The sequence below is a fragment of the Lepidochelys kempii genome, chromosome 7 (assembly GCF_965140285.1).
Source record: "Lepidochelys kempii isolate rLepKem1 chromosome 7, rLepKem1.hap1, whole genome shotgun sequence".
Taxonomy (NCBI): Eukaryota; Metazoa; Chordata; order Testudines; family Cheloniidae; genus Lepidochelys; species Lepidochelys kempii.
Window position 1 is genome coordinate 108392650 of NC_136386.1, and position 27877 is coordinate 108420526.

A 27877-nucleotide genomic window follows, 5' to 3' on the forward strand; every position below is an offset into this window, starting at 1 on the left:
CACTAAGGTAAATATGATTGAGGGGAAGAGAGAGGACAGCTGTTACAAGGTCATTTTGGTTAGTGTCCAGTAAAAGTCCAGGAGCCAAGAATTTCACCTGGGGCAGCAAAAACACTAATGAAATCTAGGCAAAACTTGCTCTGCTTAGTTATTAGATAATATAGGGAGTAGGCCCCCAGGAGAAACTATTAGAAGTTTCCAAGGAGTTGGATATACATATTTAAAGACAAAAAACAGGGTGAAAATGCAGTTACTTATTCTATAAAAAAAATATGGTGTACTCATCTGGGTCTTCGGAGCTTCCTTCAGTACAGAGGGCCAAATCTAAAGCCCACTAAATTCAATGAGACGCTTTTCCATTGACTTTAGTGGAGCTGGATTGAACCATACATTGAACCATAAGCGATGGTCACATAAACACCACCCTATACCGGAAACCTACTGACTGCTATTCCTACCTACACGCCTCCAGCTTCCATCCAGACCACACCACACAATACATTGTCTACAGCCAAGCTCTATGATAAAACCACATTTGCTCCAACCCCTCAGACAGAGACAAACACCTACAAGATCTCTATCAAGCATTCTTACAACTACAGTACCCACCTGCTGAAGTGAAAAAACAGATTGACAGAGCCAGAAGAATTCCCAGAAGTCACCTACTACAGGACAGGCCCAACAAAGAAAACAACGGAATGCCACTAGCCATCACCTTCAGCCCCCAACTAAAACCTCTCCAACGCATCAAGGATCTACAACCTATCCTGAAGGACGATCCATCACTCTCACAGATCTTGGGAGACAGGCCAGTCCTTGCTTACAGACAGCTCCCCAACCTGAAGCAAATACTCACCAGCAACCACACACCACACAACAGAACCACTAACCCAGGAACCTATCCTTGCAACAAAGTCCGTTGCCAACTGTGTCCACATATCTATTTAGGGGACACCATCATAGGGCCTAATCACATCAGCCACACTAACAGAGGCTTGTTCACCTGCACATCTACCATTGTGATATATGCCATCATGTGCCAGCAATGCCTCTCTGCCATGTACATTGGCCAAACTGGACAGTCTCTACGCAAAAGAATAAATGGACACAAATCAGATGTCAAGAATTATAACATTCATAAACCAGTCGGAGAACACTTCAATCTCTTTGGTCACTCGATTACAGACCTAAAAGTGGCAATTCTTCAACAAAAAAACTTCAAAAACAGACTCCAACGAGAGACTGCTGAATTAGAATTAATTTGCAAACTGGATACAATTAACTTAGGCTTGAATAAAGACTGGGAGTGGTTGTGTCATTACACAAAGTAAAACTATTTCCCCATGTTTATTTCCACCCCTCTCCCCCGCTGTTCCTCAGACGTTCTTGTCAACTGCTGGAAATGACTCACCTTGATTATCGCTACAAAAAGTTTTCTCCCCCCACCCCCCGCTCTCCTGCTGGTATTTGCTCATCTTAAGTGATCACTCTCCTTACAGTGTGTACGGTAACACCCATTGTTTCATGTTCTCTGTGTATATAAATCTCCCAGCTGTATTTTCTACTGAATGCATCCAATGAAGTGAGCTGTAGCTCACGAAAGCTTATGCTCAAATAAATGCGTTAGTCTCTAAGGTGCCACAAGTCCTCCTTTTCTTTTTGCAGATACAGACTAACATGTCTGCTACTCTGATTTCTATAGCTTAAAACGAATATACTATGATGTGTCCTTTCTGTGCTGATGGGCTAGCCCTTAGTTGTTTCCTCTTGTGATTGCTCTCAGGAGAATGGGGGAATTCCTGCCAGTGTGGGTTCATATTAATAATAATTCATAATAAACATTCAAAGTATCTGCTCTTTGATGCACTTTAAATGGAGAGCTAATTAAAAGTTCTGTAGAAGACAGTATTGGTTATAGTCAATCTCCATCTACTTTAAAATGCCCTTTTTTAGTATGGTCGTTTGCAACTGCTGAATTGATTTGTTTTGTTTCATCCTGCTTTTTGCTTGTAGAGTAAATCCATTTAGACATTCATTTATGGTGCTGGAAAGTTAAATATTTTTAAAGGTATAGTGACATTTTTTGACAACACTGCATACCTGAGCTTTATTACTGACTGACAACTTTGCTTGGATGAGGAAAGAATCTTTATTGCACATCATTTTAACATTTACTATTTTATAAAAGGTGCATAAAAAAGTTAATATCATTTTTACTTTGAGTTGCTAGCTCAGAGAGATGGGCCCAATTCCCAAGCTCAGATCCAGAACCAGCACTGATGTGTTCAGATCTATGGTTTTGGTTTGAGCCCTTCATCTCTCGGATGTTTTGATTGAAAATACATTTATTTTACACATCTAGCTGATGAAGATCTAGGGAGGGGATTGTCTCAGCCTATTTTTCCACTCATTAAAAAATTAAGGTTAACTTTGTGTCATAAATACTACATATTCCTCCTCTAATTCACCTGTGGGCACATTCAACATTACCTATTCAGACCTGCTCCTGCAAGCACTACTGAATGACTTCTTCCAGGTGCTATTGACTTCCTGTGACCCTCCAGTCTGAATTGTGGGTGCTTGGTATCTTGTAGGTTCAGGGCTTAGTAGCTTCATTGAGGGGGCATGATTCTGATCTTACTTGCACTGGTTTTACTCCATTGTCATCATTGGAGTTACTCCTGATTTACATCAACATTAGTGGGGATCAGAATCAGGCAAGTTCTATGTTTTGTTTTGTTTTTCCAGACACTTAAAGAAAGGCATCTGTTGTAGCAATTTACATTTTAAATCACTCCATTTTAGGGTTACCCTAATTGATTTCAAAGATCTCACTAACCGAAAGCTCGACTCCCATATCAAACTAGGGGAAACTTAGGGGCGCACTCCTTTTCATTATTTTGTCACAAGACTCTTATGCAACTTTTGCCTGGCTACTGGCTCAGGAGAGAAAGAGCATTGAATAGACGGAGAGCAGAGACAAAACATTCACTGAATAGGAAAATGACTAATCGGGAAATAGAAAACCACTCAAAGATGACAAGAAAATAACTACCGCAGCCCCTGAAGTTAACTGAAAAGAAACAAGAGATGAAGTGTGTATGTTATTGTTCTGATTATAGCAGGGAAACGCTGGTATTTAGCAACTAAACTATTTTTATTTAATTTTTACATAACTCACACAATAGCAATCAGGTCTTGTATAGATGGCAGCTCCGTAACCTCTCCAGTTCAGAAGCCTGGCTTACAAAATGAAGAGCGATCTTTGGCCTCTGTAGCTGCCACCTCCATCCCTACATAACAACAGTAGCAGGCCTCAAATACATATATCAGCAACAGCATCTCCTTTTTCTCCTGACGGGCAGCTCTCTTATTTCTCTGTCCCTTTTGAACAACAATGATTATTTATTGGTCTTAGAGCAGCATCTATAGGCCCTCCATTGAGAGCGGAGCCCCACTGTGCTGGGCACAGCACAAACAGAGTAGGAGACAGCACCTGGCCCCAATAATTTTACAATCTCAATAGACGAGGCAAAGGCTAGGAGGGGAGACAGAGGCACAGAGAAGTGAGGTATCTTACCCAGAGTCGGAGAAAAGGGCAATTGCTGAGTCAGGAATACAACCCATATTCCTGAGTCCCAATCTAGTGCTCTATCCACTAGACCACACTGCCTCTTCTAAGTAATTTCACTACCAATTATTAAAGAGGTGAAGGAGAAACTCAGCCATTTAGATGATGCCCAAGGTGAATTTGTGGTCACGCTGCGCAGCAGTGAATTGCTAGGGTAAAGAGGAATGACATGCAAGCACCACCAACATAATGTCTTAGCCTTGCTCTACAAACTTATGTTGATATTACTATGCTGCTCAAGGATCTGGAAAATCCACAACCCTGGAGCGATGCAGTTATACTGACTGAGATCCCAGCACAGACAACACGGTCACCGCTGTGTCAACAGGAGGGCTTCTCTGGTCGACAAAGCTACCACCTCTCGGGAGGGTGGAGTACCTACGCTTATGGAAGAAGTTCTCCTGCCAGCATATGTAGTGTCTTCACTAAGCACTACTGCACCTTAGAGAAGGTGACCAGCTAGATTTATGTCTAAGGTTTCCCTTTTCTCTTCAAGGTGCCAGAAGTACCCAGGATGAAGACAACAACAAAGATCTCAATACCCTAGGCGCTTCTGATTCAAAAGCAATCAGTCAGTAAGGAGACTGAAAATCCATACTGTGACACTGACCATAGCAGAGGCACATGGAGAAGGCAAGCAAGCAAGCAAACCTGAGAGAGAAGGCAAAATTCTATAAAAATGTCATTCTTGCACAACACCTTTTGTGTCATAGATTCATAGATATTAAGGTCAGAAGGGACCATTATGATCATCTAGTCTGACCTCCTGCACAACTCAGGCCACAGAATCTCACCCACCCACTCCTGCGAAAAATCTCTCACCTATGTCTGAGCTATTGAAGTCCTCAAATCGTGGTTTAAAGACTTCAAGGAGCAGAAAATCCTCCAGCAAGTGACCCGTGCCCCATGCTACAGAGGAAGGCAAAAAACCTCCAGGGCCTCTTCCAATCTGCCCTGAGGGAAAATTCCTTCCCGACCCCAAATATGGCTATCAGCTAAACCCTGAGCATATGGGCAAGATTCACCAGCCAGATATCCAAAAAAGAATTTTCTGTAGTAACTCAGATCCCACCCTATCTAACATCCCATCACAGGCCACTGGGCCTATTTACCATGAATATTTAAAGATCAATTAATTACCAAAATCATGTTATCCCATCAAACCATCTCCTCCATAAACTTATTGAGTTTAATCTTAAAGCCAGATAGGTCTTTTGTCCTCACAGGGTGGAAGCTAGTGTAAAATTATGTACAAGTAATGCCTGTATAAATAGTTTCTTCTGTGACCATGGAAATGTTTAATTTCTCTTCACCTAGAAGTTCTTAGTGCTGCTTTACCAAGCAATGGGGTATGACTCACTTTACTGAGGTAAGCAGCGCTGACAGTATAAGATGGAAAAAGTACTAATCCTGACTTTGGGTTGACAAGCAGTTCTGCTGAATTCAGTTTGAATTCAAATAGTTTCCAAAAGGCTGTTACCTTTTAGAATCCCCTTAGGCTTTAAAGGGCACTAACATCACCTTGGGCATTTGCTTCAATTCATTTTCCCTTCTTGGCACACTAGCCTTGGGCTGACCTCCTGTCATGGGTTAAAGATTCCACACTAAGAGCTGCTCGCTATTTATTGCATGGATGAGCTTAAAATGTTAAAGCTTATTTCGCTACCTAACTTTGAAACAGTGCCTTCTTATTCATCTCAGGATGCTTTGCTTTTCTTCATAAATAATCAAAAGGGAACATTTCTGGTCTCTGCAAGGAATTGTTTGACACGCCTGGTCAGACTTCAGTAACTTTGTGTCAGGTTCTTACTTGGGAGCTTTCCAACTCTGGTAGGCAAGATTCACATGCAGTTTTGTGACCTTCCAAACACAAAAGCCCAGACTTTTCTTTGAGCTACTCTCCCTGGGTCGGGTTTAATTGGTCTCTGCAGTAGCTGTCCGTAAATGCAACTGGGAGGGCTACCACAGAGATTACTCATATGCATTCATTAGCATGTTTGGGGAAAAAATCCTTTAGAAACAAAAGTAACAAATAGACACATTTGAAACATTTAGTACACATGCCTTCTGAGGGCCAGATTTTTTAGCCTGTTGAAATCAATGACTTTGATGGATCTTGGATCAGGTCATTGGTTCCTTACTATACGCTCAACTAGGGCTGCATAGTTTAAAAATAAATAACATGGCCAAATGTAAAATCAGACATCTAGGAACAAAGGATAATTACAGGATGGGGGACTCTATCCTGGGAAGTAGTGACTGAAAAAAGAGTGGACATCATAGGATGGTGAATAATCAGCTGTGCTCCCATTGTAACACTGTGGCCAACACAGCTACTGCAATCCTTGGGGATTAAATAGGGAAATCTTGAGTAGGAGTAGAGAGGTTATTTCACCTCTGTATTTGGCACTGGTGTGATCTCTGCTGGAATGCCATATCCAGTTCTGGTGTCCCGACAAGGATATTTAAAAATGGAAGAGGGTTCAGAGAAGAACCACAAGAATGATTAAAGGATTATAAAATATGCCTCATACTGATAGCTTCAGCTCCTTGAGTCATTCTAGTTTAACAAAGAGATCACAGTCCATAAGTACCCTTCAGGGGGAGCAAAAATTTGATAAGAGGGCCCTTCAACTAGCAGACAAAGGTACAGCAAGAGCCAATGGCTGAAAGTTGAAGGTAGACAAATTAGACTATCAATAAGGCACAAATTTTTAACAGTGAGGGTAATTAACCATTAGAACTATTTCAGGAAATTCTATGGCCTGTGTTATACAAGAGGTCAGACTAAATGATCACCATGGTCCCTCTAGTCTTATAATCTGTTTTATAAATTGGTTGTAATTACTGACAAGACAAAAAATTCCTTTGGCATTTTATTTTAAAGAGAAGGCATAAATCTCACTCATCCAGCAACATAATAAATTCTTATAGCCCATTTTGAGGGTCTCAAAAAACTTAACATTAATAAATTAAGTCTCAGAACACACAAGTGGGGTTAAGTATTAGCCACAGTTTACAGGTGACAACATTGAAGCTGGAGCTTTGGGTGACTTAACCAAGATGACCTAGTCTGTTGCAGAGCAGAGAACATAGCCAACTCCTGGTGAGTCCCCAGTAAGAATGCTTGTCTTCTCCTTCTTCTTTATTAACACAGTCAACTTAATAGTTATTCCAGATAAACAGCACTATTTGTTATGTCTTTGTACAATGCGTAGCTCAGTGGGGTCCTGGCCTATGACTGGGGGTCCCATCCACTACTGTAATACAAGTAATATCTTTATGTGTATTTATTATTTGTTTCTGATGTTATATTGTGCTGACCTCACCACCTGATAGGGTTAGAAATTAGTATTTTTTAAAAAAAGAGAGTATTTAGGAGGCTCCCAACTTCCACTGAAATCCCTGGAAGTATTTAGGCTCCCAAGGATCTGGGCCCTTGGCACTATTTCTGCCATCATTACCTCTTTCATTTCTCTCATCACAAGACAATGAAAATCAGTTAAAGTCAACTTCACTTTTCACATTATTCAGTTTTACTTTCAGGTTTTCAGCCATGCCACCTTTAGATTATAGATCTGACAAGGAGAAGCCTGTTTAGAATTTAAATACATCAGCACATTTCTATCGAACTATGATTTTGTAAAAACTTGTTTAAGTTTTAGACCAAGTTTAAAGGAACAATGTTCCCTTAACCTGAACTCCGCAATTTGAAGAGAGCAAAATAGAGAGACGTAACAAATCTTTGAGGCATTTAGTTATAGAACCTTCATAAGCTTTTTATTCATCTAAAACAGGGATACTCAGACTGAGGCTCATGAGCGACAAGTGGCTCTTTGATGTGTCTCTTGTGGCTCTTTGCAGCCCGTGATATTACAACACTGATTTAATTATTAACCAATCTAAGTGATTAACCAATTAGGATGCTTTTATTATGTTATTAACCAATTGCAGTTGATAAAATAATAATGCTTGAGCAGTCATTTTGCTGTGAGAATAATATATATACACACTAAATATTTCCCCTGTCATATTGTTTAAATATGAATATATAGTACTATAGCAGAAACAATGAATTCACAAGACTGGGGCTCTTTGGGGTAATGTGGTTCACTAATTAGGCTCCTGAACCACGGAGTGTGAGTAAAACAGACCTAAATGTACTCTGTATTGCCCTCTTCATCTAAACAAAATGCTGATCGCTTTATTGTGGCTACTGTACTGTTCAGGGACACTTAACACTACTGGGATTAAATAAGAAAGTACAAAAGTGTCCATTTATAAAATACTAAAGAATTTCTCATTCAACTGCCTCTTCAATTTCAAAAGACATGCAACTTAGAGAACTTAAAATTGGCTCCCTGACCATTTGAGAGGAGTACAGTGAGGAGCTCCACATCTGTTGTCTGGCCAAAGAAACCAATTACACAGTGGCTGTGCAGAAGCCACAGGAAGAATTGGGAATGACACACACTAATCAGCCCATTTCCCCTTTACTATTTATCTGCCAATCAAGAGCAGTTAGCGTTGTTAATTCTGAGAACCCGTCCTCCACAAAAGCCAGAGCTGGTTGAGACCAATGTCATAGATGCTAGCTGGACACAGTAATAATAAGCAAAGTAGGGAAAGAAAAGGAAAAAGAAAAGAAGCAATTAGTTTTAATAGCACCAAAGGTGTAGGCAGAACTTCAACCCCAGCCCAGTGCAATTGTTAAATTAAAGCTTCAAGAGGCAGCATGATCAAATAAATGAGTACTGAACTGGGACCCGGGATTGCTGGTTCCATTCTCAGTTCTACCATAGACTTCTTGGCTAGCCTTGGGCAACTCACTGTCCCTCTCTGTGCCCATTTCCTCTCCCACCTATTCTGTCTTTTTTATTCAGACTGCAAGCTCTTTAGGGCAGGGGTGCTCTCTCACTCTGGGTTTGTAGGATGCTTAGCATCACCAGAGAGAGAGAGATAAAGATTTTATATATATATTGATTGATTGACTGACTCCACAGCCTTAGCTAACAGCCAGGGCCAATTGGCTTTTAGCTCATGCACTAAGCTCCAGGCACCCCAGGTTCGATCCTGCCCACAGCTTTATAAAACCTCCCCTATTCCAGTGAAATGCTACTTTGTTTTCTCCAATACTGGAATGTTTTCAGTGCAGGATGAAGTAATAGCCTTCCTCCTCGGGGTATAGATTCCCGAATTTCACAGGCTGCTCATTAACTTTTCAAGAACTGGAAAAGATTAAATTAGAGAGCAGCTTGTTTAGTGAGAGTTCTTAGCTCTAACCAATAGTTTCTCTTAATACTAAAAATCCTTGAACTCCAGCCATGCATGCTGAGAAAAACTGGTAGAATTTTACTGTCATAAGTTTCAGCGTAGCAGCCGTGTTAGTCTGTATTCTCAAAAAGAAAAGGAGTACTTGTGGCACGTTAGAGACTAAATTTGTTAGTCTCTAAGATGCCACAAGTACTCCTTTTCTTATTGTCATAAGTGTTTAGCTTGTAAACTTCTTGGTTCAGGGACCTTCTTTACAAACTTCTCTTTAAACCATCATTCGCATGCTTAGCACTACAAGCTACCAACTGTTCCACATTTGGTTGGGTTTTTTTCCCCTCAGCATTGTTATTTCACAGTGTCATTTTCCAGTTACTTTGTTCCAGTTGTGTCTTTTCTGAAACTGAAAATAAAGTTGGATATACCTCCAGTGAGCATTTTCAGCAATTTCTCCTTTCAGTTCAAGTTACAGACTTGAGTTCACTGAATTATTTTTGGTTAATCTTCTGCATTTCATTCCTTTTTAAAAATATTCTCTCACTTTCTCCACTTAAATTCCTTTACTGCTGAATGCCAATACCACCCATATGGCAGCTGTCTCAGATGATCATCCCTTTATTTCAGTACTGGGTTTCTTACATTGAGTGCACTAATTGGCTTACCACCATCTGACTTTCAACTTTGCAGGATAGATCTTGTTCCATTAAACCATCTTCTTCACTTTCTCCCCCTTTCCCGTTTCTTCTGCCTAATATATTCCCTTCTCATTAGCAGTTTGAAGACTATTTCAAAGTAACATTTCACCCAACTTTACTTGCTATCTGGGGAAGCACCTTTCAAGACTAGTTGCCAGATCCTCAGTTGCTTAAATTTGCTCTGTTAACTCCAAATGAGCTATGCAGATTTACACCACATGAGGATTTGGCCCATGAAAGCAGTTACAGTTAGCTCCATGCTTGCTGTACACTTCCCTCATTTATTTAGCATCTATCCTATCACAGTCCTTAGCATCCACTCAGATTATTTTTTTTAAAGCATGAACTCATAAATAATCATTTGTATTTGAAACAGTGAGATTCACTATCTAAGAGCAACCGTAGGAATTTTTCAGCTACTGAAACAAAGCATCAGCGGTTTCATAAACAGTCTCCTTTGAATGTTAAAACACACTTTTAAAGGAAATAAGTGCCACTTTCAAATTAGTCTTGTCACACCTGGCATGTTTGAGACTTACGTGTCTGGGGGAATCTTCTCTCTAAAGAATATTTATGAGCAATGATTCATTAGTGATCTAGCCCTACTCCCACCTCCCAGTTTACTGAAGTAAGATCTGCATTTAATTTTCCTGATATCTGCTGGGAGAGCAATACAGCGGTGCATAGACAATCCAGGAAGTTTTTGAAAAACGTAGGGGACAATTTCCTGGTGCAAGTGCTAGAGGAGCCAACTAGGGGGGGAGTTTTTCTTGACCTGCTGCTCACAAACCGGGAAGAATTAGTGGGGGAAGCAAAAGTGGATGGGAATTTGGGAGGCAGTGACCATGAGTTGGTTGAGTTCAGGATCCTGACACAGGGAAGAAAGGTAAGCAGCAGGATACGGACCCTGGACTTCAGGAAAGCAGACTTCGACTCCCTCAGGGAACGGATGGGTAGGATCCCCTGGGCGACTAACATGAAGGGGAAAGGAGTCCAGGAGAGCTGGCTGTATTTCAAGGAATCCCTGTTAAAGTTACAAGGACAAACCATCCCGATGTGTCGAAAGAATAGTAAATATGGCAGGCGACCAGCTTGGCTTAACGGTGAAATCCTAGCGGATCTTAAACATAAAAAAGAAGCTTACAAGAAGTGGAAGGTTGGACATATGACCAGGGAAGAGTATAAAAATATTGCTCGGGCATGTAGGAATGAAATCAGGAGGGCCAAATTGCACCTGGAGCTGCAGCTAGCGAGAGATGTCAAGAGTAACAAGAAGGGTTTCTTCAGGTATGTTGGCAACAAGAAGAAAGCCAAGGAAAGTATGGGCCCCTTACTGAATGAGGGAGGCAACCTAGTGACAGAGGATGTGGAAAAAGCTAATGTACTCAATGCTTTTTTTGTCTCTGTCTTCACTAACAAGGTTAGCTCCCAGACTGCTGCGCTGGGCATCACAACATGGGGAGTAGATGGCCAGCCCTCTGTGGAAAAAGAGGTGGTTAGGGACTATTTAGAAAAGCTGGACGTGCACAAGTCCATGGGGCCGGATGAGTTGCATCCGAGAGTGCTAAAGGAATTGGCGGCTGCGATTGCAGAGCCATTGGTCATTATCTTTGAAAACTTGTGGCGAACGGGGGAAGTCCCAGATGACTGGAAAAAGGCTAATGTAGTGCCAATCTTTAAAAAAGGGAAGAAAGAGGATCCTGGGAACTACAGGCCAGTCAGCCTCACCTCAGTCCCCGGAAAAATCATGGAGCAGGTCCTCAAAGAATCAATCCTGAAGCACTTACATGAGAGGAAAGTGATCAGGAACAGTCAGCATGGATTCACCAAGGGAAGGTCATGCCTGACTAATCTAATCGCCTTCTATGATGAGATTACTGGTTCTGTGGATGAAGGGAAAGCAGTAGATGTATTGTTTCTTGACTTTAGCAAAGCTTTTGACACGGTCTCCCACAGTATTCTTGTCAGCAAGTTAATGAAGTATGGGCTGGATGAATGCACTATAAGGTGGGTAGAAAGTTGGCTAGATTGTCGGGCTCAACGGGTAGTGATCAATGGCTCCATGTCTAGTTGGCAGCCGGTGTCAAGTGGAGTGCCCCAGCGGTCGGTCCTGGGGCCGGTTTTGTTCAATATCTTCATAAATGATCTGGAGGGTGGTGTGGATTGCACTCTCAGCAAATTTGCGGATGATACTAAACTAGGAGGAGTGGTAGATATGCTGGAGGGCAGGGACAGGATACAGAGGGACCTAGACAAACTGGAGGATTGGGCCAAAAGAAATCTGATGAGGTTCAACAAGGATAAGTGCAGGGTCCTGCACTTAGGACGGAAGAACCCAATGCACCGCTACAGACTAGGGACCGAATGGCTAGGCAGCAGTTCTGTGGAAAAGGATCTAGGGGTGACAGTGGACGAGAAGCTGGATATGAGTCAGCAGTGTGCCCTTGTTGCCAAGAAGGTCAATGGCATTTTTGGATGTGTAAGTAGGGGCATAGCGAGCAGATCGAGGGACGTGAGGCCTCAGGATGTGAGGCATTGGTGAGGCCTCATCTGGAGTACTGTGTCCAGGTTTGGGCCCCACACTACAAGAAGGATGTGGATAAATTGGAGAGAGTCCAGCGAAGAGCAACAAAAATGATTAGGGGTCTGGAACACATGACTTATGAGGAGAGGCTGAGGGAACTGGGATTATTTAGTCTGCAGAAGAGAAGAATGAGGGGGGATTTGATAGCTGCTTTCAACTACCTGAGAGGTGGCTCCAGAGAGGATGGTTCTAGACTATTCTCAGTGGTAGAAGAGGACAGGACAAGGAGTAATGGTCTCAAGTTGCAGTGGGTGAGCTGAGGTGGGTGAGGTTTAGGTTGGAAAAACTTTTTCACTAGAAGGGTGGTGAAACACTGGAATGCGTTACCTAGGGAGGTGGTAGAATCTCCTTCCTTAGAAGTTTTTAAGGTCAGGCTTGACAAAGCCCTGGCTGGGATGATTTAATTGGGGATTGGTCCTGCTTTGAGCAGGGGGTTGGACTAGATGACCTCCTGAGGTCCCTTCCAACTCTGATATTCTATGATTCTATGCATTTCATAGTGAGCATTTCAGACTATATAGTGTGACAAAGTTCCTCCTCTGCCTTGGTGTGTCCTATGCTTATTGGTGGATTTTCTCGCCTCAGAGGTTCATGGCAGCCCTCAGTTTGGCCACTTTTGTGGCTCAAATCTGCCGTTCACTCAGTTAGCCTCATCACTGGCTAGCATGGGGAAAGGAAGAACAATCCCCGCAGTCTCTGCTGATCCACCTTGTGGATCAGGGAACAGGCCAGAGACCTTCCCCTCTGGTGGAACCCACTTTCCAGTTCAACTCCTCCGGTATCAAGTAGGGAGTTGGGCGGGATGGAGGGAACCCGGGCCCGCCCTCTACTCCGGGTTCCAACCTAGGGCCCTGTGGATTGCAGCTGTCTACAGGGGCTCCTGTAACAGCTGTGTGACAGCTACAACTCCCTGCGCTACTTCCCCATGGCCTCCTCCCAATACCTTCTTTATTCTCACCACAGGACCTTCCTCCTGATGTCTGATAATGCTTGTACTTCTCAGTCTTCCAGCAGTATGCCTTCTCACTCTCAGCTTCTTGCACCTCTTGCTCCCAGCTCCTCGCACGCACCACAAACTGAAGTGAGCTCCTTTTTAAACCCAGGTTCCCTGATTAGCCTGCCTTAATTGATTCTAGCAGCTTCTTGATTGGCTCCAGGTATTCTAATCAGCCTGTCTGCCTTAATTGTTTCCAGAAAGTTCCTGATTGTTCTGGAACCTTCCCTGTTACCTTACCCAGGGAAAAGGGACCCACTTAATCTGGGGCTAATATATCTGCCTTCTATCACTCTCCTGTAGCCATCGGGCCAGACCCTGTCACAACAGTCTGTTGATTAAAAATAGAGTGAGATCCATATGCTATTACTTTTTAAGGACATATCCATTTCCCTGGGTGCTTTCACAATAACTACAAATGCAGAATATTAAAAAAATCAAGTTAATAATATAAGGAAACGTCCACACCTAATAACTGACATAATGGCTGGATCCTGTAATATCCTGAACCTTATGGAATTAAGACCACTTTACTGAATTAAGTTAAATCTTATTGAACTAGGGTTAATACCTTTGGATTACATTGTATTAAAGATGCAGTGCTGTATGTGTTATTGTGACATTTCATGCATCTTCTCTAGGAGGAGAGGGATGCTAATGTACTTCGTCCCTTCTCAGCCATTGGAAGTCATCTCCCTGGAGAGGTACACAGGTATGAGTTCAAAATGGATTCTCCGGAGACCAACAGACAAAGAAAGGGTTTGGGGATAAAACAGCCTGGTTTTTCAAATTGGCTCAATGTTTTCTTCCTGTTCCAGCAAACAGACAGGACCTGTGATCCACAGAAGGCCCCAATCCTTAGGGTAGGGTCAGAAGAACTGGACCTGCTGTGGCCCCATAAGACTGGATGCTTGTTGTGAGCTGAAGCTGTGCTGAAGTTGTGACCACAAAGGAACACCCCACCCTTTGGGTTTCAAGGACTGCTTCTGCCAGAGCTCGTGTTAGATTTGGGGTGATCTCCAGTAATGTTAAGTAGAATGTGCGTAGGTTATTTTATTTTTAATGTTTTCTCTGTAGTGTTTTTACCTTAAGAATAAAATAGGCTTGCACAGAACGAGCTGTGTGCTAACTTATAACTGTTGACAATCACTTTATCAGTCTCTGAAGGGAAAGCAAGTAGGTGTGCTTGGGCATCCTTCATCTGCTGGGAAAAACACAGTGAAGGCAGAGAAGTGTGCAGTCTGGAAATATCTATCAGAAGGGAGCGAGACATCGGTCTCCACCCAAGAAAGGCAACAGCTGGGGAGCTGGAAGCCTGAGAGTGGGTGCCTTTGCTGGACCACAGAGAGAGGAAACAGGTGCAGCTGCACGGAATTCTGATGATAATATTAATCCTAAAATCCAGCTCTCTTACCATCCACTTACCTTTAACTCACCTCCTTCCTCAAATGCCTGAATAAAAATCCAGGCAGGCTTGAAGGTTAACAAATCTGGGCTTCATCCCACACCCCAAAGCATCCTTCCTTTCAATCCCCTTGGGGGAAACAAAACACAACACCACACGAATTGCTATTTACCATTACTCTTTATTAGAGGCTTAAACTGGGTTTATGTTCAGACTACTGTTGCTACTCAACTAAATCTGAATTAATTTTCCCCAGCTGGGATTGTGATCCACAATTAAATCTGCATATAATACATCCACTGCATTCAATCCAACCACTAGTTTTGAAAATCAATCAGAAAAGGCAATGCAGTTTTCATGGTTATTGATAGGGCCACTCTTTTCATTTCTGAAAATCAGGATTGCATGTGTTTCCTCTCGGTCTTCTGGTTTCTTCTCCAGTTGTCAGAGACTTTCCCTAAGAATATTTGTCAGCAGTTCAATACATTTATTAGCCAACACCCTTAACAATATGCCCTTTTTCTTTGTAGCTATTTAAAAGGTCTTCTAATTTTTTAGATTTCTATTCTGTTTTTCTGATCAAGCACAGACCAACGTGCTGGTGGTTGAACCCATGAAGTGTGTGTTTGGGTGGGTTTTGTAGATCCAGAAGACTTTCAGTTTGCGATTTCATACTGGAAATGTCACATGTGGTTTCACCTAATAAAATTGGTGGTAGATAGCTTACCAACTGCTGCAAAGTTAAAGTTGTCTGTGGAATCTTACCTATGCATTCCTGGCATTCAAATATTTTTTTTAAAAGTAACTACAATATTCTTAGATACACGCTTAGTTACTGTAGCAATCAGTGGCAATAAAAAACCCTACAATAGAGTATTTTTCTCCCTTAAATTTATAAGACTTTATAAGCCTTAAAATTTGTCTGGGAAGTACCATAAAATTAGTTTTTTCTATTTTTTCCCCAATATTACTTTTTAACAACAATAAAAATCTGGTTACTTTGAAAAACAGTACTCACCCAGAAGCCAGCGCCATCCTAATTTGGGTGAAGAAGAAAAAAAAACCAATTCATGAATAGGCTTAGACACAAATATATACTGCAGTAATGTGCTGGTGCAGAAAAAAGATAGGACATGACCGCAGCATTTTAGGCAACTTTTATAACAAATCATATCTCTATTTTTTTACAGTTATCTCACACTAGCCTTATTCTATTATTCTGGCCCAACAGCCACAATTCTAACTTGGCAGCACAGCACGAGGAACATGTGACATTAAGTAGGGGTGTGTGTGTGTGTGTGTGTCTATTAAGTTGCTGCCTCTCCATGGCTGCATAGCAGTAAAAGTCACTGAAACCATATTACACCAGTTCATCAGAAGTAGTAGTTTCCTATTCACTTCTAGGTGCAATAGGTGTTCACTTGTAGTCTCTTTGGTAGCCAGGAAGGCTATGTAGACCACTATCTCCTGTGTGCTGCCAAGATTATTGAGGGCAGATGAAATGCTTAAGGTAACAACCCACCCTTTTAAAAAAGTCCAGGGGTTGGTCACCACACACTCATTCTGGAGGACCCTAACCTCTACAATTCAATTCCTCCAGCAGTTTGACAGCATTAAAAGAAAAAAAAACAAAAAAACAACAAAACAAAACAAAACACAGCAAGCCTCAGAGTGCTGCCTAGTGGATAGAGTACTGATTTGGACTCAGGAGACCTTGGTTCTATTCCTAGCTCTGCCAATGGCCTGCTGCGTGACCTTGGGAAAGTCACATCACCATCGTGCCTCAGTTTCCCCATCTATAACAATGGGGATACTGACACTGACTTCCTTTGTAAAGCACTTTGAAATCTTCCGATGAAAACCACATAAGTGCTTGATATTAAGTTTTGTACTTTCATCCATGACGTTGGTAATGGACAAATTTAAAATACAAGAATCTAGGGATTTAAGGGCCAGATTTTCAAATAAATTAGGTCATGCAATTTTGTCACATTTGCATGGACAAGTTACCATGACTGAGTGTGCCAGTTTGAATACTGCATGATTTGCATGCAAAATTAAGTGCCTAACTTGTGGAAAATCCAGACTAAGAATTCTAAGAAAGTTTAGCACAGCAAGGCACCTGCTGTAGTGTTTTGGCCAAGATTTTAGCACTGTAAACCCCTGCGATTTAGAACCAACCAACGGCTGTACAGATTGACGTTTCATTCATTAGATAGATATTTATATTAAAAAAAAAGACTCACAAAAGGGTCGGGTGACAGGAGGGAAAGTACTACAATTGAAATCCACCATATACTGTTTGTAACAGCAGAGAAACGGAGTGGAGGTCACTGATAATAGATAAGTAAACAAGAATATCATCCCTGGAAAGCTGAATATTTGTACATTATGAAGAGGAGGTTAATCAAAAAGTGTTTTTGTAGACAAAGGAGGCCCAAAAGAAGTAGAGGATTGATCACAGTATATTTATATTATTTTGACATAATGATGGACAGAGCTTTTAAAGAAGGAAACTACTTGAGAGTGGCAGAGAGCCAGATTTCTTAATCTGTTGATCAACATACAAGATCAGAAGATGTTTTAGGTTTAAAGGAAACTTTACAGTTTCTGCTTCCAAGTGAAACTAGCAAAAAGATATGGTAGTATCGTCTTGAGGCTAGAAAAGCCATAAAAATCAATAAGTCACCAAAACAAGACCAAATACATCCAGGTCTCTTACCAGCATTAAAGTTATTTCTAAGGAAAATTGCAACAGGCAAGTTCACACAGGTCAGATGAGATAGCTGAAAACTATACAGAGACCAACAAGCTTCATATGACCCCAGAGGAGTGTCAAGAAATTAAAGCCCAACTAGTTACAAAGCCTTTTTCTCCAACTTTTTGTCTGACATCATCAAATGCTATAATAAGCCCAGAGACGGGGGAGAAAAAACAACAGAATTTAGAAGGTTTGACATCATACCTTACTCAGTAAAATTCAGACACAAAACAGCCATAGGAAAGGGCCTTGATGAATTAAATGCTAGGAAACAGAGAACAGTAAAAATAATTAATTTAAAAGGATTACTATCCTTTAAGGATTACTATCAAGTATTCCAATATTAAAGTTTCAATATTACATGCTTTTGTGCCCTTTCTTGATGCTAAATTATTTCTAAATGTAAGTAATGGGGCCCAGATACTTTGGTGATGGCCAACTTAGAAGTGTGTGTGATTTCTGTATCCTTTGTCAGATGCAAATGGTGCTTTCATCAGAAGACAATAGATACAGAATTAGGGAACATTATTGAAATAGGTTATTAGGTTAAATCATTAGTACTTTCAGATTACAATGACAACCTTTGAATTATTACCTGTGTAGTTCAGTTCAAAGCTGATAATGGGATTTGAAGAAGTGAGAGAATAGGAATCTAGTTCAGGCTGACAAGACAAGTGATGTAATATGCTGAACTGGAGAATATTAAGAAGGGATTATGAGGTGGCAGATGTGTGTGAGAGACAACTATGTAGATATAAAGAAGTCATGAGGTGGTATAGTAACACTGCACTAGGGTGCATGAAAGAAAATAAATCAATATTAGAAGATGAAGATGAATTTTATTCAATTGGGTAAAATATTTTGGAACAATCGTAGTGGAAAAGCAACCCGATTTGTATTTAAAGAAAGTAAGTACATGGAACCCAAACCCTATCTCCATTTAAGTCCATGGAGTTTTTCCCTGGATGTAAATAGGAGCAGGACGAAGCCCATAACATAGGGTGCACCAAATATATTGTCTTGAAGATAGAAAAGGAGTACTTGTGGCACCTTAGAGACTAACCAATTTGAGCATAAGCTTTCGTGAGCTACAGCTCACTTCATCGGATGCATCCGATGAAGTGAGCTGTAGCTCATGAAAGCTTATGCTCAAATAAATTGGTTGGTCTCTAAGGTGCCACAAGTACTCCTTTTCTTTTTGCGAATACAGACTAACACGGCTGTTACTCTGAAACATGTCTTGAAGATAACACTTCTATAATATTTATATAAACCTTTTAAGTGGTTATACATTTATATTATTATTCTGAAGGAGATTTTCTATTTCAACAACTAGATGTCCCAGTCAGGAACAAGGCCCATACCGTGCTAGACACCGTACAAAGTCCCCACAAAAATGCCCCTAAAAGCTTACAGCCTAAGTAGCTAATAATCCAGAGTTCTAAAGGAAAAACAAATATCACAGGAGTCAGTTATAAGGTAATATAACTCCACTCTCTTGCCAGTGCCCTTTGTTCCCCATAGTGCATTTTCTAGTGCTCTGTTCCTGCCTAGATTTAAATGGCTGTTCTTCTCCGACATTATGGGGTGCCGTGTTTATTGTCTCTCTGACTTCCAGATCAGTGTCCTTGGTTTACTAGAAAGGATATTTGGCCTCTAGAGGGTAACTCTGAAAATTGGATTTGAAAAAAAAATCAAGATGGGTTTTCCCCCTTCTTCTACATGATTAAAGTTTCCATTGGCCAAATTATACCTCACTCCCTCCAAAGGTTTGTAGTGTTGTGGATCACCAACAGAACTGTTTACTAAGTTCCAAGTTACAAGATGGAACAGGATTTAAAAGCAGAAACTTCTGTCACTGCAGTAAGCAGAAATGACTGAATACATACAAGATGATTAATGTGCAACTTTTAAAAAGTCACTTTTCAGAATATAATTCACATTTTAGGTGGCTCTAATGGAGGAGATTCCACATAAGTCTAAGATCCCAGTCAGAATTTTTCCCCCTGAAATAATTGCTTATCTCAGACTATCAAGACAAAAGTGTTAAAAAAAGGTTACATTCCTTGGAATTAAAAATAGTTAATAGATTTAAAATATTCAAGTTCAAATAAACATATCTATTTTAAGTGACTAACTGCTTAATCTGTTTTAAACAGTAATTTCCTTTCACAGTAATGAATAATATACAATCAAAAAGCAAGCTGAATTCCCAACAGCATCTTCCCTTAGATTCAAAGTGATAAGTCATATCAAACACCCTCTGGACATTTTTTTCATTAAATTTATTTTGTTTGCCTTTATGTCCTCACTTCAGCACAATGTACACATTCAACATTGTTGTAGGTTCTTGAAAACCATAATATCTTTCATTCTTTGGTATTTTATCCAGTACTATAGGCTACATGATCTGAATACCAATTATATGGGTCTGAAAGCTGTTGGGAAACTTATCTTTAATACAGGATTTACTGAAGGGATTGGGCTTTTCCACTCATTGTGCCATCAGCCAAGAGACTGGTCCATCCGACATATCTTGGCAAAATGTATTCTAGCTTAACAAAAAAAATTGAAGGGAAACTACTGTACTATATGTAATCCTGAATATTCAGAATGGGAAAAGTGACACCAAAAGCATCCAAGTTCCTTCTCATTAAGTGAGAGAACAAATCATTAATTGTTGAGATAAGTACAAAAGCTTGCAGTAAAGATTCATTGGCATTACAGTAACTTGTAATTATACTAACCAAAATATACACACAAAAATGTGTATTTTACATATACTCAAAAAAGTCACTGTGTTCCATAAGAACTTACTAAGTAAACATTAGCAAAATGTCCTTACTGCAGTAACAGAAGCAAATATTATTAGCACTATAGGTTAGGTAATTGCATTAAAGATGCTGCCAGAAGAAAGCTACAGAAGCCCAGCGTTCACAGAGACACCAATCCAAAAGACCTCACCCCATACAACTCCACTGATTTCACTAGATGAAAATAGAATATGGATCACAAATCTTGGCCTTGGCTGTTACATTTAGCTCCAATAAGCTTGAAAGAGGCTCTACATTCACATGCCTTGGTGAGAGAAATTAATTTCCTGAGGTCAATGTCATAATTTCAGTTCCCAGGTAGAGCAGCCACGAGGTCACATGAACTGTTAATTACCAAAATGAAATGTAGTTTGATTCATCCCTCTTCGTTCTCTACATCAGTTACATTCCAAGAGAGGTGAATGCTGAACTGGCTGTAACAAATCTTTATATTTTCTATAACAAAAGATAATTTTATCTCCATTGCAAAGAAGTCAGAGGGTTAAAAAGCTTTTATAAAATCTCAGCACTGAACTCACAGTAGTAAGAAAGTCATTCTGGCTGCTGATTTTAGCAAATACAAAAGCTTGATGTAAAGCAGCTTATAACTAAAATTCACATTTTGTTTTTAAAAGTGGAAACGCATTTTTTTTAAAAAGAGCAGATTATTGCTGTGTCTCAACAAGTCCTTTCTTTAATAAAGAACATATTGCCTTCATAGAAAATACATGTTTGACACCTAACAGACAAGGTAGCTTGAGAAAATAATAATAATTTGCATGCCACAAATATTTCTTCACTGGTCAAAGTTTGGCAACAGTACAACTAAATTTCAATAAGAAGGTTAAATGGTGTCATTCCAATTATGCTTCCCAAACTGCGGTGCTAATCATTTTAAAATTGTGAAACACTCTTGAAGGAAACAAGAAGGTATTATCTAAATCAAATAGTTCTGGACTGAAGAAAAAAAATGCTGTTGTGATTCGGATTCTTGCCATGTGTGACTAGAGAAATACTGGAGGTTCCTCAAAATGTTTTGTCAGCAAGCCTGCTGGAACGTTAGATATGCTGTGTAGAGAAAAAGAAAAACAGGAAAGGTGAAACTGAACTTTCTCATCTTGCAGTAGTACTACTATGTTAAAACTAAACACACTAATGTTCATTTTCAAAGAGAAAAAGATTAAAAACCCACACACACCACTCATTATTTTATAAAAATGTAATACCCCAAGGTCTATTTCCCCAGCCCCCCCATTCCCCTCTAAACACCACCACCACGAACAGGATTCATTCTGGTGATGGGAGTTATGATTGCAAATTAGAGTGATGGGAGTACTGCAATGCTGCACTAATGGGAGACTTGTGTTAATCCCCCACAATGATGATTGAATTCATTCCTAAATATCAATAAAATTGATACTGGATCTTGATTTCTGATCATGGGATCACTGGAAAGTTGGATTAGCTACTGTGCCCATATGTGTAAGCATACCCTTTAACTTAACTTATTTTATAGGATGTGCTGGGGCAGCTGAACACAGAATTTAATAGCTCTGGCTTTTTATGAAGTTATATTAACTTGCGTATTGTGCACTTTGGAGGACCCACTACAAAAGAACTAAAAATACAAGTAGGGCATAAGGTACAAGTAGTAAAAATACAAGTAGGGCATAAAGTTGCCTGGAAGAACTCTCTTATTACAAATATTTAGAGGACACAAAAATGACAAGCAAGTGCAAATAAACACTAAGCATACAAAGAAACATATTATGTAAAAATGATTAAATCTTAATGTAACATACATTTCTATTCAACCAGGCCATATTGGCTATAAATTCTGTTATTCTAAGCACGCAAACATCCTACAAAAATTCCTGTGAACTTTACAATATTGTTTATCAAAGAGTAATTTCAGGAAGACAAAGCAGAACACTCTATTTAGGGTGCCCAGATAGCAACTGTGAAAAACTGGGACGGGGTGGGGAGTAATAGGCGCCTATATAAGAAGTCCCCAAAAAACGGGACATCTGGTCACCCTAGTCATGTTAGATGAGAGGGCTGGAAGATTTTTTTCCCATGGTTTAGATGACTTTGGTCACAGCTGACTGTCAGATCTTGGGAGCTACTCACTGATTATTATGGGAATCCAATCATGGCTAATATTTTTTTTTATCACCAGCCCAGATGAGAAAAAAAAAAACCCCACAAAACACACTGGCCCGGCCTTGTCAAACAACAGTAAACACAACTAGACTCATGCACTCACACCTCCTCGGACACTTCACACCAAACACTCTCTCTCTACTCTCACAAACACTTCACGCCAGCTTCTGTACTGCACTGATCACTTCATAATTCACTTAGTAACCACCAACATCCTAAATTTGACTCACCCCCATTAATCCCTCTACCCACTGAGCACCATTCCACTTAATTCATCACTCTTTGATCTCTCCATCTCTTGCAGAATCTTCCCTAATTTCCCCACCACCACAATTCAGTTTCCCAAATCTACTGTCACTCAGCAGAGACTTCTCAAAACCACACTGGCCATCTCAGCCCCTCAGGCTCCTCACAGCTGCCTCAGCACGTTTCCCTAATTGGGCTTCTAGTCTTTTCCTGATGGCAGGGACTTTTCTTCTGGCTGTTCTATGATCACAACACTCATGGAGAAGCTGGGGGTCCTATTCTTCCCCCACTCACTGGAGCCACAATATCACTGTTCCTCTCCCAGGAGAGGAATCAGGAGCCACGCATATTGTGTCCCACTCGCTTGGGCTAGCAGACAGCTCAGGACAGCAAAACAGGAGAGGTGTGTAGGCCTCCATACTAAGGGGTGAGGAAAGAAGAGGAAGGGAAGCCCAGGGCTACTGCTGATCTTTATTCTTCCTGTTCATGAGCCAAGGAACCTATAGGCTGCTTGTCCACTGAGTCTGCTTCTAAACAGCGGCAAAGTAAATGGAGCTCTTTTTGTAATTCCATCAGGTAACCGACGCTGCCTCACACTGCATAGCAGCTACAGCACCAATTGCACTCATCAGTTCTTGTTCTAACGGGTTTTTTTGTGGTTTTTTTTTTTTTGCAACTATAAGAAGAACTGCTTAGATTCTGCAGAACATGGCTGGTCATGCTAGCCTGGGAAAAATACTTACTTTTCCTAGAGGAGCAGGATTTTGCAAAGACTTTTTAGATAACGCAAGCAGAGAGATATTTCTTGTCGCTGAAATAAAAATAACAAATGTACCAAAGGGCCTGGACTGCTTTGCCATCCAGGACATTTACTATTTGAAATGTAGTTTCATATGCTTGCTGGCTAGCCAAGCAAGGGATGGGAAAGCTCCGAGCAACTCCTGAAGCTGCTGCAACTGTACAGACACTCCTGACTTGCTCATTAGCAAACAGCAATAGACTGTGATATACTGTACATCCATGCTCTTTCCCATGAGCGATACTGTGCATGCGTCTTAATGAAAGAGAGTGTTCCAGCCTACACACCAGAAACCAGGAATGAGTTTATTGTAGAATGATTTGCCACTAAACAAACAAAATTACGTAGAGTTTAAAAACAACCATTCTGTAGCGAGAACAGGTGAGTGAGGATTTTAACCTATAAGGACATAATATAAGAGACAAAAGCCAAGAGTGCAACATTACAACTATGACGATGAGAGATGCTGTAGATAGCATCTTGACAATTGATATAAGCAGTTGTGTTGCTAGGCAATAGTTTCAAACGTGTTTTTCCTTTTGCTACACTTAAAGTGCAGTCAATCAGCTATGACATACTTCAGCAGAGCAGGACTGACATTAGACTGGTACACCACCCCCACTGGCAATCAGTTAAACTGGCTATTTAGTACACTAGCAGCAGGAACATTCTCTTACAAAAACGTATTACGATCGTACAGCAGCAGTACAGGCATCTGGGATACTCCTATGAAAGTTCATGTACTCTCCCGCAGATTGAGTATTTTGACCCCCGTCTGTGCTTTTAATAAGGAAGGGTACTGTCCTCTCTTGATTTTATTGTTGATATGTCTGAGAACGAGGAAAGCATCAAAAGCTGCTGTCGAAAGGGGGTACTTTCCAGAACATTAATGCAGAATGTCAGCAAGTTTTCTGGGGGGCAAAGATGATTTCTCTCTATATATATATTTTAATACCTCCACGTCCATAATAGTCAGTGCCTGAAAATGGTATCAGCAAAGCATAGTATGAGCATGAACTGTAACATTCACTGAGGCTATGTCTACACTACAGACCTTACAGCGACACAGCTGTACCGCTTCAGCTGCGCCACTGTAAGCTGCTCTATGCTGACGGGAGAGTGTTCTCCCGTTGGCATAATTATACCCCCAACGATTACATAAGTACATAATTACACCCCCAACGACCAGCAGTAGCTACGTCGGCAGAAGAGCGTCACTCAACGACATAGTGCTGTCCACACTGGTGCTTCTGTCGGTGAAACTTATGTCAGTCAGGGGAGTGGGTTTTTTTCACACCCCGACCAACAAAAGCTTTACCAACAAAAGTGCCAGTGTAGACATAGCCTGAGTCACTGCCAAAGAGCAAGAAACTATTTGTTTCATTAATTTCTACAACTCTGTTATGTCTTAGTTGCTTTGATTTTAACAATTAACACAAACCCCAGGAAAAACAGCAGGATACTAACCAAAATGATATTTCCATTATCACCTCAAATTCAGACTCTGGCTCCTAGTGCTCAGTGGAAGAAACTCTGAGTGAGGACCCTCAGATGGGATACTTACTACTTTAAAACTGCTATGTACTAAAGATATTTTTATTCTGAGATGCACAATATGCAGTTTATTATTTTGGTTCCTTTTAAAATAAGCTAGTGTCTTTTGGGGGAATTATTTATGCTGCAGTTCTCAAGCTATATTGTTTGTATTTCTAGATTATGTATTTGTCTGGGCAGAACTCTTTAGAAGGTCAGTTATTCTACTCTCCCTGTCCCCTCCATACTATGCACATGCACAACTTTCATCAGTCGGTGGAGGATCATTATAGCCAGAACCACAATTCACACATTGCAACAACATTACACACTCTGTAACTGCCTGCTTCACACTGTAAGCTTTGATGGGAAAAGAAAAAGAAAATGGCCTTCAAAATCATGTTCACCAAATTATGCTGGGATTTAAGTGCATGCAGTTTATATGAGGGCAAAACTTACAAATTCAGGTATCTACACATCAGTGTTGCAGCTGTTCCGGACTGATATTCATAGTCCTATATATTTCTTTGAGAAGTAGCAAAGCTGTGTCTTCAGATTCCCTATGAATAAAAAGGGTCCGTTAGTTTTTTTTATAACCAACATTCTATTGCTTGAGGCAAGTCCTAAGAGTTGTGCAAATATTGCACAAGCCCCTCTCATATCCTTTCAAACATGCCAGAAGGCAGCTGAGCGAGAGAGAGGTGTAATTATGACTATGATTATGATCTATATTAAAGGATGTTGCCCTCTAAGGAATGCTGTTTATAGATTGCCAATACACAGTTAAAAATGCAAGAGAAATTATGCAATTGCTCAAATATTTACAATGAGATTCAGCATACAGGTCATAACCACATTACACCCCGATACCCCTCTGTATATCTGGACCATACACAAGCAACAAATTTTCAGGCAAAGGGATCAATGTCAGGGTTTCCTCATCCTGAAGGTTTGGCTCACTTCACCGATGTCTTCCTGAGAAGACTTTTTAATTTGAATTCTTGGGTATTACTCACTATATGCTACTCTTGCTTACTTCTGATTAGGTACTTTAATATGGCTTAGTCTATTAGAGTAACAAATCTTTAGATAGAAAAAAATAACTACAGACTGCCACCTTGTGGAAAACACAAACTACACAAATACGATTCATCATAAAACATAAAAAATCCAGACAATGAAGGCTTGTGCAGAAGAAATCACCACCATTGGAATTTATTATTGATTAGATTAGAGAAACCCAACTATCAGAGCAAACTGTTGATATGACTGTCATACATCAGGATTGGAGCTGCGATAAGAACAGCTCCTATACAATCAACTGTCAATTTACCACCATGTAAACATCATCAACACTAAAAAGCCCCATTAGATATTACTTCAAGTCCTGTGGTTTAACCACTGTCTATTTCTAGACATAATTTACTTTATTTCTATGGAGTTTTTTCTTTCCAATAGTCAGAAGACATTTTAGTGTAGGGTGACCAAATGTCCCGATTTTATAGGGACAGTCCCGATTTTTGGTCTTTTTCTTATATAGGCTCCTATTATCCCCATCCTGATTTTTCACATTTGCTGTCTGGTCACCCTATTTCAGTGGCACTTGATAACTAGTGCAGTAAGCTACTTGTGCTTCTACTATTATGAAAATTATAGCAAAGCCACACAGTACTAGTTTTACTCAGCAAAAAAAGGCCATTGTTTTGAAGGACCAATTTTAGTTTACTTTTGTTTTTCCAAATACCAACTGGTCTTTGCAATAAGAGAAAAAGATACAGTTAACTAATCATCTGGATGTTTGAGGATCAGTTATTGTTCATGTTTTACACAAGTCATGTTAGCTATCACATGCAGTTTACATACATGTCAATGTCATCCCACAACCCATGTCTATTCAAATGTACTGTGGTAATAAAACGCACAAATCTAAGATATACAAAAGTGAGAAATTAAGTATGCATAAGAGTGAATACAGATTGGCAGCTTTTTCCTTTCAACGGGTTATTGCTTCTCATGCAAGTTACTCTATATCCTGTACCATCTGAAATACATGAAATCAGTTTTTTTTTTTAAACTATTGTTTTAAACTCAAAATCCAGATAAAGTAATGGTGTTTTGCATGGCCAATTACACAATGGAAATGAAATTTCCCTTTTCATGTCCTAAAAACCAGCTTTGAAACCACTGTGTACATCAGCAGTAAAAATCATAACAAATATCAAAGCTTTGAAGGAAGATCCATTTGTGGCAATTCTTTTTTCCTTATTTTGTTAAAATCTGATGACAGAGCATTAATATCTTGCAATTTCATTCCCACACAAAGTAAAATAAAGTTTTGCTACTTATTGTGCTCGAATCTCTCTTCAGGAATGGTTGCATTTGAAAAGCTGTAGCTGTCAAAACAAATATGGTGTCCTTGCTTAGCCTTGAAAATGATCTTTGCTACATTTACCTTTTTTGAGCACCAAGTTCAGAACAGCGATAAAGTCAAGGCAAAGCATCATACGAGAGATAAGAATATCAATTTGTTTCTTTGCAGAAAAATAGCAGTTCTTATTTCAGAACAAAATGATAATGCTACCTAGATAGGCACATGCACTTCTGAGAGTGACATTCCATGATAACCCCAGAGAAAAAGATTGGTTTCTAAAGAACGGGATGATTTCAGAATACCAGGGATCTCACACCTTCTAAAATATCAGCTGAAACTCTAGGTGTAGTCAATGCAAAACATGTCACCTGAAAAATAAGTCATACTAGAAATAGTACTATTCAGCCAGGTACAAAATGATGTCCAAAAAAAAAAAAAAAAAGTGTTGGCCATTTGAATAGTAATGAAACCCATTCTCAGCTTGTGCAGGAGCAGTGAAGGCTCATGGTGGCAGATGATTAAGGTTACTGTTATAAAAGGTTGAAGCTAAATTCATGCCATGAGGTTCAATTGAAGTAGCAATGTCTTCAGAGAGACTAGCTAGATGACCT

General features: G+C 40.2%; 1 protein-coding gene across 4 annotated transcripts in view; it reads right to left on the reverse strand.

Moving 5' to 3' along the window:
• Positions 1–18545: 18545 nt before the first annotated feature.
• SEC23IP (SEC23 interacting protein) overlaps positions 18546–27877 on the reverse strand; it is a 39275-nt gene continuing 29943 nt past the window's right edge. For 3 of the 4 annotated variants that reach the window (XM_073354209.2, XM_073354210.2, XM_073354208.2), the window contains 2 exons: positions 25355–25455; positions 18546–21222 (listed from right to left, as the gene is read on the reverse strand). In XM_073354209.2, the coding sequence (XP_073210310.1) occupies positions 25374–25455 (82 nt within the window). In that variant the 3' untranslated portion in view covers positions 18546–21222; positions 25355–25373. Of the gene's footprint in view, positions 21223–23306; positions 23375–25354; positions 25456–27877 lie in introns of all 4 variants that reach the window. The other variant, XR_012160062.2, reaches the window with a different exon arrangement.